This window comes from Zootoca vivipara, chromosome 8, assembly GCF_963506605.1.
Source record: "Zootoca vivipara chromosome 8, rZooViv1.1, whole genome shotgun sequence".
Classification (NCBI taxonomy): Eukaryota; Metazoa; Chordata; class Lepidosauria; order Squamata; family Lacertidae; genus Zootoca; species Zootoca vivipara.
In genome coordinates, this window is record NC_083283.1 from 35,825,721 (window position 1) to 35,844,604 (window position 18,884).

The 18,884-nt window shown below is 42.2% G+C and overlaps 1 protein-coding gene across 1 annotated transcript in view; it reads left to right on the top strand.

Moving 5' to 3' along the window:
* The window catches only part of CA8 (carbonic anhydrase 8), a 43,329-nt gene that overhangs the window by 11,717 nt on the left and 12,728 nt on the right, over nt 1-18,884 (top strand). Inside the window, exon 4 of the mRNA XM_035125378.2 lies at nt 17,526-17,621. Coding sequence (XP_034981269.2) covers nt 17,526-17,621 — 96 coding nt within the window. The remainder of the gene's footprint in view (nt 1-17,525; nt 17,622-18,884) is intronic.

The following is an 18,884-nucleotide window of genomic DNA, read 5'->3' on the forward strand; positions in this document are numbered from 1 at the left end:
CAAAGCATTCTTGGCATATGCCTGTCAAGCCTCTGCTTAAAGACCTCCAAGGAAGGAGACTCCACCACACTCCTTGGTAGCCAATTCCATTGCCAAACAGCTTGTGGGCAGTTCTTCTGATAATGCCATACTACTTTTAAAAAATATTTATTCTGTTTGGTATAAGATGAGGTTACTAACGGGTACACTCTTTGGTTAAAATAAAGATATCCCACTTCTACTTTATCTTCCACAATCCCCCCCTGCACCAGAACTTTTGTTGTTGTTGTTGTTGTTGTTGTTGTTGTTGTTGTTGTTGTTGCTGCTGTTGTTAACATTGTAAAATGGTGCATAGAACCTTTCCTGAAATGTTAAGAAGAGGGAATGGATAAGGTCAGTTTATTGCTTAAAATCTTTTGAATTTCAGGCATTGTATCTGACCATTTGCTCCAAATTCACAACAAATCTTAACTTCATTGCCTGTAAAACTGTTGCAGCTGCTCTGTGGATAGGAATGGTGTAAAATCTGTGTTCTGTGTGGTGCTTAATGCCCCATTCAATTAAGCACGAAATAATTCCAGTGGTCTCTGAGATTTCCATATCATTAACTATTCACCGTTTCCCCCAAACCAATGTTCTGAACAAACACTGATTTGGCACTATCCCATCAACAAATCCATTCTCTCAAACTGGCTATTTCTCCTGTTCAGAGCTTTCCTGCTTTTGCCCACTTTATCATTCCAGACATATAATCAGCTTCATCTCACCAAGTTGCTGCTATGTTTACTGCAATAACATTTCACTGTTAGTTTGAAGCTTGTCTATTGTATTTGCTTGTTATCTCTCATTTCAAGTTGTAAGCTCACTCATGCCTGGCATTTCTGGGTGTGCACTGCTATCTTTCATAATTTGGCATGTCATGGGCTTAGATCATTATACACGGCTGGGCTTACTTGTCAAGGGGATTTACTCCCAGGTAAGTGGGTATATGGAATTGCAGCCTAAACAGAGTGATCTTTACCAGGATTTCATTATAAATCCTTTGAAAACGGATAGCTTTTATATTCAGTGGGGATCCTTTTCCTGCAAAGCTTTCATTGAGTTGGGAGGCTGAGAAATTGTGGTTGGGCTCAGCCTTCCTGCTGCTTTAAGGCAATTATTGGAAAGGGTTTTTGTGGGAGGGGATGGCGGCAACCTAGGGGCCACCCCCTCCCCTTACTGCATAGCTGACACTGAAGCTCCAGGCTGCCATGCCATAGAGCAGGGGTGACCAACTTCCAAGAGACTGTGATCTACTCACTCACTGGGAGTGATCTACCCCCTTGGGGGGGGGGGGTTTCCAGGTCAAAGCTGTTGCGCTTTTTTTAAGGAAGGCCCATGTTGGGGGGGTTCATGTAAAATTTGTTGAGCTTCTTTAGGGAAGAGGAAAGCAACATTGAACTTTTTTTTAGGAAGGAAAGCCCTGGTTTTGGTGGTTCAGGCTAATAATAATAATAATAATATATTATTTATACCTCACCCATCTGGCTGGGTTTCCCCAGTCACTCTGGGAGGCTTCCAACCGAATATTAAAAACAGTACAGCATCAAACATTAAAAACTTCCCTAAACAGGGCCGCCTTCAGTTGTCTTCTGAAAGTAGAATAGTTACTTATTGCCTTGACATCTGCTGGGAGGGCGTTCCACAGGGCGGGTGCCACTACCGAGAAGGCCCTCTGTCTGGTGCCCTGTAACCTCACTTCTCGCAATGAGGGAACTGCCAGAAGGCCCTCGGTGCTGGATCTCAGTGGTGGGGGTGGAGACGCTCCTTCAGGTATACAGGACCGAGGCCGTTTAGGGCTTTAAAGGTTTTAGGGGTGCAGGGCAAAAATGTTGAGCTTTTCTTAGGGGAGCCAAAGTTTTTTAGCTTCTTTGGGGGGTTCCACTGATCTACCGGTGATCTACCACAGACGTCCAGTGATCTACCGGTAGAACACGATCTACCTGTTGGACATGCCTGCCATAGAGGAACTGGCTGTGAAGCATGCTGCTCAGTCAGCCCCAAACTTGTGAGACACTGTATGCATCTGCTTTATTGTAATGTTTAACTTTTTGTGAGCTGTCCTGGAAGGCAAAGTATAAATAAACTGAAGTACATAAATAATACAATGCAGAGCTTTGAGCATGAGCCCCAAAGTGCTGTAGGCTGGCAGGACTGATTGCACAGTAAGCTAGCCACCTACCTGAGCAGTAGAATTTTATCAGAGTTACTTGATCCATCTCTAAGGATGGGAGGAGAATGTGAAGCACACCGCCTTTGTTCACCATCAATATTTTTAAGTGTTTCTAATATTCTGACGCGGACGCGGGTGGCGCTGTGGGTTAAACCACTGAACCTAGGGCTTGCCGATCAGAAGGTCGGCGGTTCGAATCCCCGCGACGTGGTGAGTTCCCATTGTTTGGTCCCAGCTCCTGCCAACCTAACAGTTTGAAAGCATGTCAAAGTGCAAGTAGATAAATAGGTACCGCTACAGCGGGAAGGTAAACAGCATTTCCGTGTGCTGCTCTGGTTTGCCAGAAGCGGCTTTGTCATGCTGGCCACATGACCTGGAAGCTGTACGCTGGCTCCCTAGGCCAATAGAGTGAGATGAGCACCACAACCCCAGAGTCGGTCACGATTGGACCTAATGATCAGGGGTCCCTTTACCTAATATTCTGTTCCTATGGGAAGGCTTTGTTCAAATGCATTCCTCATTACAGTTTGGGAGAAGGTTTGTATTATTTTTAAAGGTATGAACAATTTTTTGTTCATACCTAACAACTCTTCGACGGGCTCCTCCATGCCGGTGGGTTTTTTTTGGCCATCCACACATCATTCCGTTCAATTATTCTGCAATGCTTCCCCAATGAGTCAGCATTATTGCCACCTGGAGGAGGAGCGCCCTTTTGTAACAGCACAACAAAAGTGGGACAAAAGCACACCCTGAAAATATTTGTGGCATGAAAAAAAGTCACAGAGTTTCATCAGGAAGCTACGGGACATGCAACGGTTGGGAACAAAGCAGCATGTCTACCCTGAAACTTTTGTGAGCCAAAAAAATATTGAAAATAGGATGGCCAAGAATCCACAGGGATGCTCACCACTTCGGAGAGAAGTGATGGTGCAACAGAGGAGGTCAGTAGTTTCTGACTGGCAAGGCAAGGCAAGGCTAGGCTTTGGAGATGGAGTCAAGGTGTTGGTTCAGGACTACCAACTGTGCCCCTGAAGCTGGGGTCAAACATTCAAGTTGTTTCAGTGAGGTCTTGGAGCAACTGGTTGAATTTATTGCCAGGGATGCATAGTCATTGACTGGAGGCCTCACCGCTTGACATTTAAAGGGCTGGAACCTTCTTCTTTTGTCATTCCTTTGAGGTGGGGAGCTGTGGGGTTCCCACCTCAGGGCTCTCTGGAGCCCCTAAAGAGTCTGTGGACCAGCCCATCAGAGTCTGGTGGCACCAAGGTCTCCTCGTGGCTCAGAGGAAGGGAGGCAGGCTCTGGTGCCTGCAGACCCCCATTGTACAAACCAGGGGGTGGATCCATTTCCTCCTCAGAGCTGCAGCTGTTGAAGGACAGTGCCTCCAAGGAGTCCTGGTCAATGGCCATGACAATGAGCACCTGTACTCATTCAGAATTTGAGCAGAAGCTTGAAATAAATGGAAACCATGGTGCCATGGTGCTTGAAATAAATGGAAACCATGGTGCCATAATATCGTTTGAAAAATTGCCCATAGACTCAATAAATGGCAATTACTGTACACATTTGGAAACAAAGATACACTTTGTCAGGAATCCAGTTGTAAGGTGGGTTGGAGTCAGTCAACCTACTACCCAGAACACTGAAATGTTCAGATTGAATATTTGGATTGCATAGGATTTTGTTTTCATGAAGTGCATTGAGGCTCAGAGTGGAACAATAAGATGATTTTGTTCCACTTAATTCCTTGGGGTGACATGGGCTGGAATCTCCGTTGTCCAATCAAGCAAAAACAATTCAAATCCTGTGACTTTGAGATTACTATATAAGAATATTTAGATTTAATCGGGTGTTGAACCATGATTCCTTTAGTTTCTTTTTCAGTTATAACCACTAACACTAAGATCCATATAATATGTAAGAAATTTCCAATGGTTTTACAGACTGGCAGTGTGATGTTATGCTGCCAGTTCAGCTGCAACACTTCAGGAAGAACTTTACCCAGTTGCAAGTTACATACAGTGGGCAGAACCCTACAGTTTTTCTCTGCTTGCTTGTTGAAAATGCTTTGCTGCGGTGCCTTTCCACTGGCACAGTGCAGGCAAGTTCTGGGAAAGTTGCCATATGATTATCTATTGCAGCTAACAGAACAAAGATTCCCGTGGCCAGCTGGGAAAACTAACTAATTCATTGCAGTGTGAGCTTTTGTGGAGTCTACAATCAGATGCATCATTCATCAGAGGATGACCTCCAAACCATCCTAAATATCTTTGCCGAAGCTTACGAAAAGCTCGGCCTATCACTCAACATCCAAAAAACATCCAAAAGTGCTGCACCAGCAAGTACAAAACAACCCCTCTGCAGCGCCACAAATCCAACTGGATGGTGTAACATTGGGAAATGTCGATCACTTGTCCTACCTAGGCAGTTATCTTTACACAAGGGCCAACATTGATGCTGAAATCCAGCATCTCCTGAGCTCTGCGAGTTCAGCTCTCTCTCGACTGAGGTGCAGAGTGTTTGAGGACCAGAACATTCACAGAGAAACCGAAATGCTTGTTTACAAAGCTATTGTACTTCCAACGTTACTATATGCTTGTGAAACATGGACCACTTATAAACACCATCTCCAACTCCTCGAAAGATTCCATCAACTGTGTCTCCGAAAAATTTTACACATCACTTGGGAAGACAGGTGAAATAATATCAGTGTACTGGAAGAAGCAAAGATCACCAGTGTTGAAGCAATGATTCTTCAACATCAACTTCGTTGGACTGGTCATGTTGTGCGGATGCCTGATGATCATCTTCCAAAGCAACTACTCTATTCCGAACTTTAAAATGGAAAGCGTAATGCTGGTGGTCAACAAAAGAGGTTTAAAGACTGTCTCAAGGCAAATCTATAGTAGTATAAACACTGACAACTGGGAAACACTGGCCTGCGAGCGCTCCAGTTGGAGAACAGCCTTTACCAAAGGTGTCATGGGCTTTGAAGAAACTCGAAGGGAGAAATGTGCTAAGAGGAAGGCACGCTTGGCAAATCCACACTCTGATCAACTCCTGCCCAGAAACCAATGTCTCCACTGTGGAAGGACGTGTGGATCCAGAATTGGCCTCCACAGTCACTTATGGACTTAGCGTTAAAACCGTGTCTATGGAAGACTATCTTACTTGGCTATGAGTGATCGCCAAAGAAGAAGAAGCATCATGCATGGAGGCAGGGATGCTCTAGTGGCTATTGGAAAGCTGTAAGGAACTGTTGTTGGCGCTGCAGCTTCCTTCCGTGTCTTATTTCCATGCTCATCTGTGCCATGTAGTTACTTAGATGGACTGCTGCTATAGTAATGCTTGTGGCTACAGCTACACAAGTCTTCTTCTCATAGCCGAGTAAGATTGTCTTCCATAAACATGGTCTTAACAGTGAGTCCGTAAGTGACTGTGGAGGCCAATTTTGGATCCACACGTCCTTCCACAGTGGAGACATAGGTTTCCAGGTGGGAGTTGATCATGGTGAGGGTTTACCAAGCATGCCTTCTCCCTTTCATCCTGAGTTCGAACATCTTCAAAGCCCATGGCACCTGTAGTAAAGGCTGTTTATGGGTCAGGTTACCCAATTGTTATTCTTTCCCAACTTCATAGGCCATGTGGGCTTCAGTCACAGCCCCCTCTAATGCCACAGAATCAGTGTTGCTCCCACAGCCTGTAAAATATCTGCTGCCATGAAGAAAGAAAAACAGGAAAGAAAGACAGCCTACATTTCCCCCAGATTTGCATTTGTTCAGTTTTATTTCTCTTTGGCTAAATTTCACTTTTAAAACATGCATCTTTAGTTCTGCTGAACTCTTGCCCCTTGCCATTCTCCATTTGCTCTTTGATGCAAAATGCTTTTTTTTGTTTTGGGAAATGCCAAAATACCATTATGCTGTTTTCTTAAGCAGCCCACATACTGATTCTATGAATTTTAATTCTATTCCTTTCCTCCTCCAGGCAGTTAATGGCTAACATATATTGTTTTAAATCACCTTTATTGAAATTGAATGCTCTAGTATCACCAAGTCAGAATGAACTCCCATGAAGATACGGAGCTCAGTTATCATATCAGGATTCTTAGTGGCTTTCTCAATTGATCTAGATAAGTTTTCAACTTGGTACTGATGCAGGTTCTTGTAAATTACTAGATGTTATTTTTATTTATAGAAGCTGGTTTTCCAACTTTACATCACAGATATAGCTTCCCTCCATTGGTTCTATTAGACTAAATAGCAAAGGCTTTTAAAATCACTGTAGTACTTGTAGGTTCAAGAGGTCATCTAGGTATTACTACTCCTATACTGGTCAACTCCTACCCGGTATATTTGGCTCAATAAGCCCCAAAGGTCTCCATGAAACTTACTTACAATTAAAAAACACACCATAGAAAAAAATAATAGAAAACACTAACAGTTCATACAACATATAAAAAACAACCCACCCATCCCCTTAAAAAGCAATGAGAAGATCCGACAGCACACTAACAGTAAAACAAAAACGACAGTCTTTCAAAGTCCTGGGGAAAAGGTAAGATTTTATTTGGCACCAAAAAGCTGTTAGTGCCTTGTGAACCTCACTGGGGAGAGCATTCCACAGACAGGGAGCTACAGCTGAGGTGGGACCTCAGATGACAATCTAAGGGGTTTTGTAGGTTCATATTAGCACACCATTAAAGTCACTTGTTTGCAATGTATTCCCAATTCAACTCCTCAACTTACAAAAAACCCAGCCTTATTAGCTCAAATAATAAGGCCTATAGTATTAGCATTTACGCATCTATTTAAAATTTATCTGTTCACCTAAGCTTTCCCTGAGGGGTGATCTAGTTATGTTGATGTATTAATCTGATATAGTGTTTACATGTGTCTTGTATTTGTTTTATGAATGCAATTGATTTTATGCTGTTCACTGCCACAATTTTTTTAAAATGTTGGCAGCACAGAATTTTAAATAAGTTAGAAAACAGAGTGTAAGGCAAGAATGGTGAACCTGTGGCCCTCCAGCTGTTGTTGGACTCCGACTCTAATAAACAAAGCTGGCTGGGGCTGATGGGAGTTTTCAGAACAACATCTGGAGAGCCACAGTGTCTCTATCCCTGGTGCAATGATACATACCACAGAATAATTTTACAAACATATTTGTCCAGGTGTGTTTCAGATCCTCTCTATACATTAAAGCACATCCAAGAATCCTGGGGACTGTAGTTCTTTAAGTTTGTTAAGCGTGCTGGCAAATGTATTTCTGTAAGGACAAAACTACAGTTCCCAGGATTCTTTGAGGAATGTCATGTGTTTTATAGTTAAACACATATAGTTAAAGCTATGGTTTTCCCAGACGTGATGTATGGAAGTGAGAGCTGGACCATAAAGAAGGCTGATCGCCGAAGAATTGATGCTTTTGAATTATGGTGCTGGAGGAGACTCTTGAGAGTCCCATGGACTGCAAGAAGATCAAACCTATCCATTCTGAGGGAAATCAGCCCTGAGTGCTCACTGGAAGGACAGATCCTGAAGCTGAGGCTCCAATATTTTGGCCACCTCATGAGAAGAGAAGACTCCCTGGAAAAGACCCTGATGTTGGGAAAGATTAAGGGCACAAGGAGAAGGGGATGACAGAGGGCAAGATGGTTGGACAGTGTTCTCGAAGCTACCAACATAAGTCTCACCAAACTGCGGGAGGCAGTGGAAGACAGGAGTGCCTGGTGTGCTCTGGTCCATGGGGTCACGAAGAGTTGGACACGACTAAACGATTAAACAACAACGTGTTTTAAAAGTGCATTGGATGTTCTTTAAATTTTTGTTGTGGATCTACCCATCATTTAAACGTATGATGCAAAAGGCAGAAAAATGTTTTGGAGCATCCAGAATTTTATCACCCTACTTCACAATGGTGTATTTCTCAATAGCTCCTTCGTCCTACACCTATAGCACCAAGGCTATAGGTGTAAGTAGGTTTAAGTGTATACACCATACGTTTTAAAAAAAATCACTTCCCTCAAAGAACCCTGGGAACCATAGTTCCAAACACCCTTAACAAACTACTGTTTCCAGGACTCCGAGGGGGGGGTCATGTGCTTTAAATGTGCTTTAAAATAAATGCTGAAGGAAATGTGCTTCTTCTAGGAAGAGGAATGACCTATGATCTGAATCCCTCTACTAGTCTTGGTTTTGTGCAAAGGGTACTGAGACCTCAGCACTAAGCCTCTTCAGTCCATCTGGACTAATGGTGTGGAATTGCCACATACTTCCTGTGATCTGCTGGCATCTGGTTCCCAGATCCAGGGGGTGTGTCCTTACCAGTTTGTTATACAGTGGTACCTCGGTTTATGAACACAATTGGTTCCGGAAGTCTGTTCATAAACTGAAGCGTTCATAAACTGAAGCGAACTTTCCCATTGAAAGTAATGGAAAGTGGATTAATCCGTTCCAGACGGTCCGCGGAGTAACCGTTCATAAACTGAAGCGAACTTTTCCATTGAAAGTAATGCAAAGTGGATTAATCCGTTCCAGACGGGTCCGCGAAGTACTTAAACTGAAGCGTTCATAAACTGAAACATGGGTGTAATTGGTTCCGGAAGTCTGTTCATAAACTGAAGCGTTCATAAACTGAAGCGAACTTTCCCATTAAAAGTAATGGAAAGTGAATTAATCCGTTCCAGATGGGTCCACGGCGTTCATAAACCGAAAATTCATAAACCAAGGTGTTCATAAACCGAGGTTCCACTGTACTTCTAGCAAAGGATGTGAACCTACCAGTTTCAAAGGGGGCGGGGGAGAAACAGCTGAACTTATTGAGTCAGCTTCCTACCCTCTGTATATATATAGGGTCTGACACTTCTGTTTCTAGTGTATCTGAAGAAGTGTGCATGCACACGAAAGCTCATACCAAAATATAAACTTAGTTGGTCTTTAAGGTGCTACTGAAGGAATTTTTTTTATTTTGCTTCCTACCATAGTTTCTGTTTCACGTCCTGCTCATATACCATGAATGTGATGAAAACTCCTTGAGCTTGGGCCTGAATATGTACCTCTGGGATTCTTAAAGAAGAGGCAAGCACCAGGACCCCCCTGGAGAAGCACCCCCAGCTTCTTGCCTCCTACTTGCCTTTCCTCCAAAACTCATTCCTTCCACCCAGTATCTCTTTCCTCCATTCCCTTCAAATTCCAGGAAAGGAAAAGGAGGAAGGAAACTAATGAGAAGCAAATGTCTCCCCGGGTCTTTTTTTTGCCCCAGGGCTCCTTGGTGGTGGTCTGTTTGTCTTCTACCTGTGGTTTTTGTGTTTTTGCTAGCAGCAAATTTGATTCAACTGTCTCCACTTGACTTGCATCAATGGAAAAAAAAATCTGCACCCCTTAAAATGCCCACACTTACTTGAAAGGGATCGTGAGCCTTTGTCCCACAATGTGTGTTTTTCTTTGCAGTAGACCTTTCTGTGTACTACTCTGAGCAATCTAGTGTCAAAGCTTTTGAAAGAGACCTTTCTCGGCTGTGCTAACTTGTCAAAAGCTCCCATGATCTCTGGCTGCCTGCAGATTACTCTGCACCAGGCCCATGCAGAGCTTGTCTGAAGCCCAAGGCAGGAGTCATGTTTGAATGCAGTTATAAACTCAAACAGAAAAGCAGCCGGTTCCTGGCAGGACCCCCATGGGCTTAGCCCTCTGAGGCCCAGGGCAAGTGTACCTGGCTGCCTCTCCCTCTCCACAGGCCTGCTTTGCACTGCCTGGAGACTTGCATCTCCTGCTTGGTGAAGCTGCCCTTGGAGGTGGTGGATCAAATTCAGATTGGCCTGGAAATGAAGCAAGCCTTTTCCTGCTTTCAGGGGAGAAATGCTTCCACTTGCTTCCAGTCCAATGCCTTGTGAGCCACGAGTGGCTCATCTTTCCCTGGGTACAATCCCTAACTGCAGAGCTAAGTATCTACGTTCTTGCCTTAGTATGCCAATTACAATATGCTTACTGTTATGGACTGAGCTGAATCCTAAAACAATAGGATTCAGAATCAGCAGTCTGATTGGTCCACAGGAGCTACCCAATCCAACTCCAGGTGGAAGTGAATCCGCAACCTGATTGGCCTGCAGGAGCAGCCAATCAGGCGGCTGGCAGAAGTGAATCTGCAACCTGATTGGCCTGTAGGAGCAGCCAATCAGGCTGCAGGCAGAAGTCAATCCACAACCTCATTGGCCCACAGGTGTAGCCCTGAAGTAGCCAATCACGCAAGGCCCATTGTGTAAATAATGTATATAAGCAGATGGTTTTGGGAAAAGAGCCATTCTTCTCTTCTTCTCCTTGATGACTATGAGCTGAATAAAGAGCATGAAATTCACTCTCGACTCCGAGTATATTTCACTTACATTTGTTTTCCTTTCCTTTTTGGGGTGCTGTAGCAAGAGGAAATGAGCTGTGACTTTTTCACAAGGGCATTGCTACATAGAAGCTTGTCACAAATGATGTACTTTTCAAGAATGACAGAAGGAAATGAGAGAGGCGGAGTTCATATTGACCTCATTGCACTTTGGAGGATATGGTCAGCTAGGAACAGTTTGGAGGAACAAGAGAGCTACATTTCAATCTTCAGTTTGTATTCCTGGATGTCTGAGTTCAGGCACCTGAGATAGCATTTCCTGGCTGGGTTTCTTGGTGTGTATTCTGGTAACAGGGTTAAAGTGTATGCCCTTAGATCTTAATATAATATTTTTGTTCTTTGAACTCACAACCTTTGCAAGCCCTACATTAAAGCAGCAACTTTCCCAGTAAAAGAAAAAAAAGAAAAGAAACTTATTTTCCAAAAGCAAATACTGTCTAAATAAGGTTTTTTTAAAAAAATTAAAAACTTCCCCTGAAACTTCATCAGTAGTGCTGAGAGTCCATTTAAAGAACTGCTTTTCCCCGGGCCATTTCCTTTTGCTATTGAATATAATTGTTCCGGTATTCCAGAATACAGAGCACTTCTAAATGGCTCATTGGATATTGCAAGCAGGTAATTGGGAGCAGCATTTTTAAACTTGCCATCTTTTCCATGCAGAGGGTAAATCCAGATTAAATGGGGGGGGGTGGAATGCAAGCTGGCATTTTGATGCCAATGCACCCACAGAAATTCTGCCAAAACACAAAAAACCCTTTCATGCATGAGCAGCACAGATCCTACAATAAATACTCATGTGGAAGCACCCATAAAAGTCTTAAGTCATAGAACTGTAGAGTTGGAAGAGGCCTCCAAGGATCATCTAGTCCAACCCCTGCAATGCAGGAATCTCAACTAAACCATCCATGACAAATGGCCATCCAACCTCTGATTAAAAACCTTCATGGAAGGAGAGTCCATAATCTCCCCAGGGAACAATGCTATTTGCATATAATTTTTCTAAAGAAGAAACATTTCCCCCCCCCTTCCTACATTTCCAATTTCGAATTGGAAATTTTCCAGTTTCGTACCAGCCACAAGTGGGATATTTAGTTGCTCAAAATGTCTTATTTCCCCGTATTTTTAACAGAAACAACTGTATGGCATAGAAGACCCTCTCTCAAATATTGTAACTATTTTCTGTGAATGTTTGTTGATTCAGCAAAATATTTTTTCAGGACCCAATCCACTTCTACTTGAAATAATTCGGTAGCACAAGAGCTGTGTGGCTTTTTGTGTTTGTTTTTGTTCCCTAGTAACTTTGGAGCTACTGTAAATCAAAGTCTTAGATTGAGCAACTTGTACATAACCTTCACTTGTTTTCCTGGTATCTCTGGCTTGTTTGTACTGTGAATGATGGATGACCCGGTGCAACATAATGGCAAATTCCTGAAATCAGAGTCTGCTATTTGAAAAGATGCAGGTTCATATTCACATCAGTTATTGATGTTTAGTAGCCATATAGTCAAATCAGTGCAATATGTATATGTGTGTATTATATGTGCATAATATACAGTATGTGTATTTTATCTCCATGCATCCATGTTGCCCCCCCCCAATCTATTCAGAGATGGATGATTCCATAAACAGCTGCAACAGGTTAAATATTGCTTGAATTTCAGAAAGGTGATACAGCTTAATTATTTAACAGACCCACTATCTAAAACAGTGATGGGCAACCTTTTGAGCTTGGTGTGTCAAAATTCGCCAAAAACCCCCGAGCCTAACTCGGGTGGTGTGTCACTTTGAGAAAAAAACCATAATTTCGCGATATTTATAGTTTAAATAACAAAAATGTATAATTGTAATATATAACTGTATTTAATAAACCAAAAACTAATAATTTAACCAAACCAAACAAAAAAACCCTTATTTATCACAAAGTGCCCAGAGTTGGTGAGCTTTTTTGGGGGAGCTGCTGACCAAAGTTTTTGAGGTTTTTTGGGGGGTGCAAAAGTTGCTTTGCTTTTTTGGGGGGAATGCCCCAAAGCTGCTGTGCTTTTTTTTGGGGGGGGGAGAGAACAGAAATAAATGACGAATAATACCTTCGCTGGAACTAACACGCAGCACCGATATAGTCTGCTATATAGTCTGGGAGGTCACATGGGCAGGCCAAAGTTGTTCTGGTTTTCTTCCCATTCTCATCCTATGCAAAGGTGTGGACACTACAGCCCTTAGTGCCTTTACAAATGAAAAGTGTCCAACCGTAACTATTTGAAAATGATTCATAGATGGTATCTAACTCTGAGTAGGTTGGCTATGATATATAAAGTACAATCAGATACGTGTTGGAAATGAAAAGGAGGGGATCTTTTTTTTTCATATGTGGTGGACATGTAAAAAGAGAAATGAATATTGGGAAATGATTTATAATGTGTTGGAAAAAATGTTTACAATTACCTTCCCTAAAAGACCAGAGTCCTTTTTATTAGGAATAACCCAGACAGAAATTCCTAGGTGTCAGAAAAGCTTATTTATGTATGCAACAACAGTGGGCTATGTTTTGTTAGCCCCCAAATGGAAAATAAGCAAGGTCCCAGACAAAGAGGATTGGCAACTTAAGATGTTAGAATATGCAGAATTTCCAGGTTTAATACATAGAATAAGAGAACAAGAAGAACTTATATTTAAAGAAGAGTGGAGAACACTTATTGAATATATGGAAAATAATTGTACACAATTGAAAATGCTGGTAGCATTAAGATAAATTCAACAGTATAATTAATGTTTGAATGGTGTAAAAATGGAAAACTGACTTGAATGGTTATAGTAAAATATGCAGGAATGGAAGATATATAAAATGAACTCTCTCTCTCTCTCTCTCTCTCTCTCTCTCTGTGTGTGTGTGTGTGTGTGTCCAATCTTGGTTTAGAAGTGGTCCCTGCTTTCACAATGTCTAGTATGGGATAATGGGATAATGTTGCAATAACCATATATAACTCAGAAGTAAGCCCCATTAAATTCCATGGGGATAGCTCCCAGATAGGACTGGAGCCTGAACTGGTTAGTCTTAAAGCTGCCACCCAGAACTATTAACAAAGTCCCCTCTAAACTTTTTATTCCTCCTGCCACCAACTTACTCACTTCTATGCCTTCTTTCCAGAATGTGGGGTGATAGTAAATGGATTAGTGCAGGAGGACAGGGTTAAAATCACCACTCATTTATGAAATCTCCCTGAGTGACGTTGGGCTATTCCATCAGCCTAGGTCTCAGGGTTGCGAGGGTAAAATGTGGAAGAGGAGAGTCATGAATGCCAACGGAAGATCCTTGTAGGACAGAAATGAAATGGCTTAATTGGAGAACATACGTCCTCAAAAAATATTGCCTTACTAGTAAAATGAGGAATTAGGAAGGGGCTAAGTGTCTGCTGGAGTTATCGGAAGACCTTTCAAGGCCATGGATGACAGCAAAGATGCAGCAGAATTAATATCAGAAGGAAGAGGACCAAATGTTCCAAGTATGATTGTGTATGCATACACAAATCTAACATAACTTTATGTGCATGAAAGGAAACCAGGCTTGCTTGTTTTTAGTTGGTTCAATGCGGAATAGCTGGGCAGCAACATGGACAAGCCAGTTACATTGGGTCTGTTCATTTATCAACTGCATTTATATCACTTCCCAAAACAGGAATTCTCTGGGTGTGTCCCAAAGCAAAGCAAAACAGTTTAAACTGTAAATTAAAACCAAAGTGACAACCAGTGCCCATCTCAGTACACGCTACCTGCTTAAAGTAAAGCTAAGAAACAACAGGATCGATATGGTGACTAGCGCTTCCCAAACCAGCAGCAGGAGTGGACCGGATGCAGATTAAACAGGACAGTGTATACAGAACCTTGTCGTTGTTTAGTCATTTAGTCGTGTCCAACTCTTCGTGACCCCATGGACCAGAGCATGCCAGGCACTCGTGTCTTCCACTACCTCCCGCAGTTTGGTAGCTTTGAGAACACTGTCCAACCATCTTGTCCTCTGTCGTCCCCTTTGCCTTGTGCCCTCCATCTTTCCCAACATCAGGGTCTTTTCCAGGGAGTCTTCTCTTCTCAGGTGGCCAAAGTATTGGAGCCTCAGCTTCAGTATCTGTCCTGAATGGATAGAATGGATAGGTTTGATCTTCTTGCAGTCCACGGGACTCTCAAGAGTCTCCTCCAGCAACATAATTCAAAAGCCTTACTCTCAAGTTTTTGGGGAGTATTATAAGTAAGTTTTGTGTTTCAGGTTAAAAGATGAAATGTGGTTCACCAGCTGAAAGTAGTTAGGCTCTTTTTAATGGGGAGCGCATATAATATTTTCTCTCATTTATGGAGCACACACACAAACATACTTTTCCTTTAAGAATCCTAAAATAACTCTCAGATATATATTAGTTTTGGGGACTTCGGTGCGGGGGTGGGGGGGGAGGCTGCTTTAGATCATTACCTCTCAAATGTGACCCGTCATGAAAGTCATGGTAGCTCCATCCAAGAGGTCGCAATGAGACTCAGGAAAGTGGTCACTCTAAACTTGGTTATTGTCCATTGGAGCATTGTTACAGTCGCTGGTGGCAAGGTATATGTTGACCTTAACAAGATAACAATAGGAGTGGAACTGAGCATTGTTTTCCCAATAGGGTCAGTAGCTAAAACGTTAACTCTTTAATTCAATGAGTTTCTTTCCATACATGGAGTTTCTTTTTCGTGCTGTATATATTATGCTCATCAGGCAGCATGAGTGCCCTCTTGTGGCGACCAAGAGCAAAAGCAATCGATAAAAGGCACAATCCTAGACAATCCATTCATTGAGCATTAATCTTGATTTCTTTGCACAAAGTTTTCCAGGAGCTTAGATGCAGGTTGCTTCCAGATGGACCTGCTTATTAAGCACAACTCCTGATTTCTTTTTGACTATTTAATAAGCATTCATTCCGAATCATTTGCAGATAGGTCAGATGACGGTCACAGGCACGCATACATTTAAAGCACTATACCACCACTTTAAACAGCCATGGCTTCCCCCAAATTATACTGGGAATTACAAATCCCAGAATTCTCTGTGAAGAGAGTTAAACCACACTGTACATTGCCCTGGGATGGGAATAGGGTCTTCCTAACAACTGTTAGCAACTCTCTTAACAAACTACAGCTCCCAGAATTCTTTGGGGGAAACTGTATAAAGTGGCATCATAGTGATTTAAATGTTTTGTGTGCATGTGGGCTCATATAAATTTAATAGTCACGGGGCATTATTTCTAGAAACTGTAGTTTGTTCAAGGTGCTGGGAATTGTAGCTTTGTGTGATCAGCACCTTTAAACTGCAGTTTCTAGGATTCCCTATGACACTGAAAGCAGTATAATAGTGCTTTAAATGTGTAGTGCAGGTGTGACTGACATTGCATATCCTACACTTTCCAGTTCATTTCCCCATTACTTTCCTTGTCTGATTTGGGAGCAGAGGAGAAACTGGGTTTCGGTGTTCTGTTGCTGGAAAAAACTGACCCGGAAAAACTGCCTGTGGACAAATGCCAGCTCCTTTGTCCTGTAAAGCGAGATGAGCACTGCAACTCCAGAGTCGTCTGCCACTGGACTTAACTGTCAGGGGTCCTTTACGTGTGTGTGTGTGTGTGTGTGTGTACACAAAAGGAAAGCATACTATGATTACAGGAGAAGATTTTCCAATGTCTAGCACTTAACTAGCTAGTGGTGAGTAGGGCCAGCCCAAGACATTTCGGTGCCTGAGGTGAACCACAAAATGGCATCCCTCTCTCTGCCAGGGAAGAAGGGGCGAGTGAAGAAATACATCAGGAACGGGGGGGGGGGATAATGATCTATATTGGGATCTGGGGCCCCTGTGGATCCTGTTGCCTGAGGTGGTTGCCTGAGGTGGTTGCCTCACCTTGCCTTATGGGTGGGTCGGGCCTGGTGGCGAGTACTTTAGAATTAGGCACTTAAATTTTGGAAGCTTGGGTTTCACTATTCATTTTTCATCTTGCAACATATACCTGATTAAGACACTTACACACCTTTATCACATGTTAACAAGACTTGCAAAAGATTATTGCAAATTCTGAGAGTGGAGCTTCACACGGAGCGGGCAATTCCGGCCTCTGGTAGGCAGCAGCAGGGCTTAATGGCACAAGGCAGCCATTGCTGCATATGGATGCTTGCCTCTCACCCTGGGCAAGGCTCAAGGGGGAGGAATGGGGCAGATAAAATCTGCACATTAGCTGCCAGCTACTATCAGTGGAAATACAACTGACAAAGCCAGGGCTGGATATATACTCACCCTTTAAATGTTCTTAGAACGATATTTTTTATATTGCTGTAAAACATAAGGGCATTGGGCTTCGCTTCCTTTTCTACAGGGTCTTATTTGACGGGGCAAGCTCTGCAGCGTCCTCTGGTGTCACATTCTGATAACACATCATTAACATTTTAAAGAACATTATATGGCTGTTTCATAACCCTTTAAAACTCAGTTTTAGCATTAAAATCCATGAGTGTAGAGGAGTCCCAGGGCTAGGGTATTTGAAGGATGTCCTTTTCCTATATAAACTTGCCCAAATCTACTGATATTATTAGAAGTCCTGCTATAGCTACCCTTCCCTTTTGTGCTTAGGTGGGTGGCTACTAGACAAAGACTTTTCTGATAGAGTGTCCCAAATTTCAAAAGAGCAATCTGGTGCAATCTCCTTTTTTTCAGGTACAGGGGGAAAATAATATTATCTCATAAGGAGTGTGCTGATTTATTATGTCTTTTATTGCTACTGGCTTTTACAGTGTTTGCTTGTTTTTTTTTTAGTATGTTTGATGATGCTATATTACTGTTCCTGTGTAATAGTTTTAAATTTTGTTTTGTGAACCATTTTGGAAATTCCTGTGCTAAGGTAGGACAAAAATATTGTAACCCCCTCTCGATTCCTCTCTCTAGCTCCATCTAGTTCACTGGAACTCCACAATGTACCACAATATTGATGAAGCAGTGGGGAAGAAGAACGGCATAGCCATTATTGCTTTATTTGTGCAGGTAACTTTCTACTGTCTTTGTCATAATCATAATCACAGTCATCATTAAATTAGTTGCTTTTTTGCCACAGGCAACTCATGACCATTTATCACGACCATTTCTTGTAAACGGTGTGATTCAAAAAACGTCATAATGTGTGCAGTAGAATATTTTGAAATACTAGGTTTAAGAAAAGAAAAAGAAAGGCATTCTGAACATAATCAAACTTAGGTTATAAATTGTCTCTGGAAATGAAAACGATTGTGTGGGAGTTATTTGTGGGCTGGTGAGAAAATATCATTATTTTTTATTTTGTAGTGGGCATTAGAACAACTCTACACTTTAGAAAGCTCAATATGGATCAGATTTAATGACTTGGTTAAAGAAACTTAGGATTTGCAGTGATAATATTTCAAATAAGGACAGCTGCAAATGGACTTATTTTTTATGATGCGGCAGATCTTATCTCTTTGTAGAAGAGCATGAATATGGTTTTCAAAGTTCAGCTTTGGGGCTTATTTGCGTTTTAGATGACATATAGCAATGAGAACAGGAATAATGCAATGAATGAATGAATGAATGAATGAATGAAGGCAGCAATTCCCATTCTAATCTGTTTTCATCTCCATCAGCACGGTTTCCATTCCACTGCACTTTGGTTTCTGCCAAATACTGTTATTCATCTTGCTGTCTGCTATTTAATGTAAGTTGCATGACTTGTGTAACTATTTGTGTAACTTTCTTTCATTTCCACGTACAGGAAATGCCAAAATGTTTTTTAAGCCATTAATTGCATATTCTTTGCTTACTAACATTGATGATGTGAACTACTACCAATCATATTCGCTGAAGAGACTTTTGTTCCTGACCACAGACAAACATGCAATTTCCCTTCTTTCTTTCCATTTTCTACAGAATTCTCCAACATTCCTAAGTGAGAATGGTGTTTTATATTAAGATACAAATTGCTGATCTAAATTCAACTTTACACAAAATATGTTGATTATCTATTTAAGTGCTTGGAATATATACAGAGAAAGAATGGTTTGACTATGTCAAAGTGAAAGGGATCTGGGGGCTTCTGTGAAAAACAATTTTACTCCAGAAGAATTCACTAGTGAGTGCATTCAGGGGCGTAGCCAGGATCAAAATTAGGGGGGCAAGAGGCAAGGGGTGGGGCCAAGGCACGGGGGGAGGGGCCAGAGTGGGGCAAGGAAAGCCATGGTCGTTCAGGGGCGAGGGGGCGCCAGGATCAGCCCGAAATCGGGCTGCTCCGACCCCCTC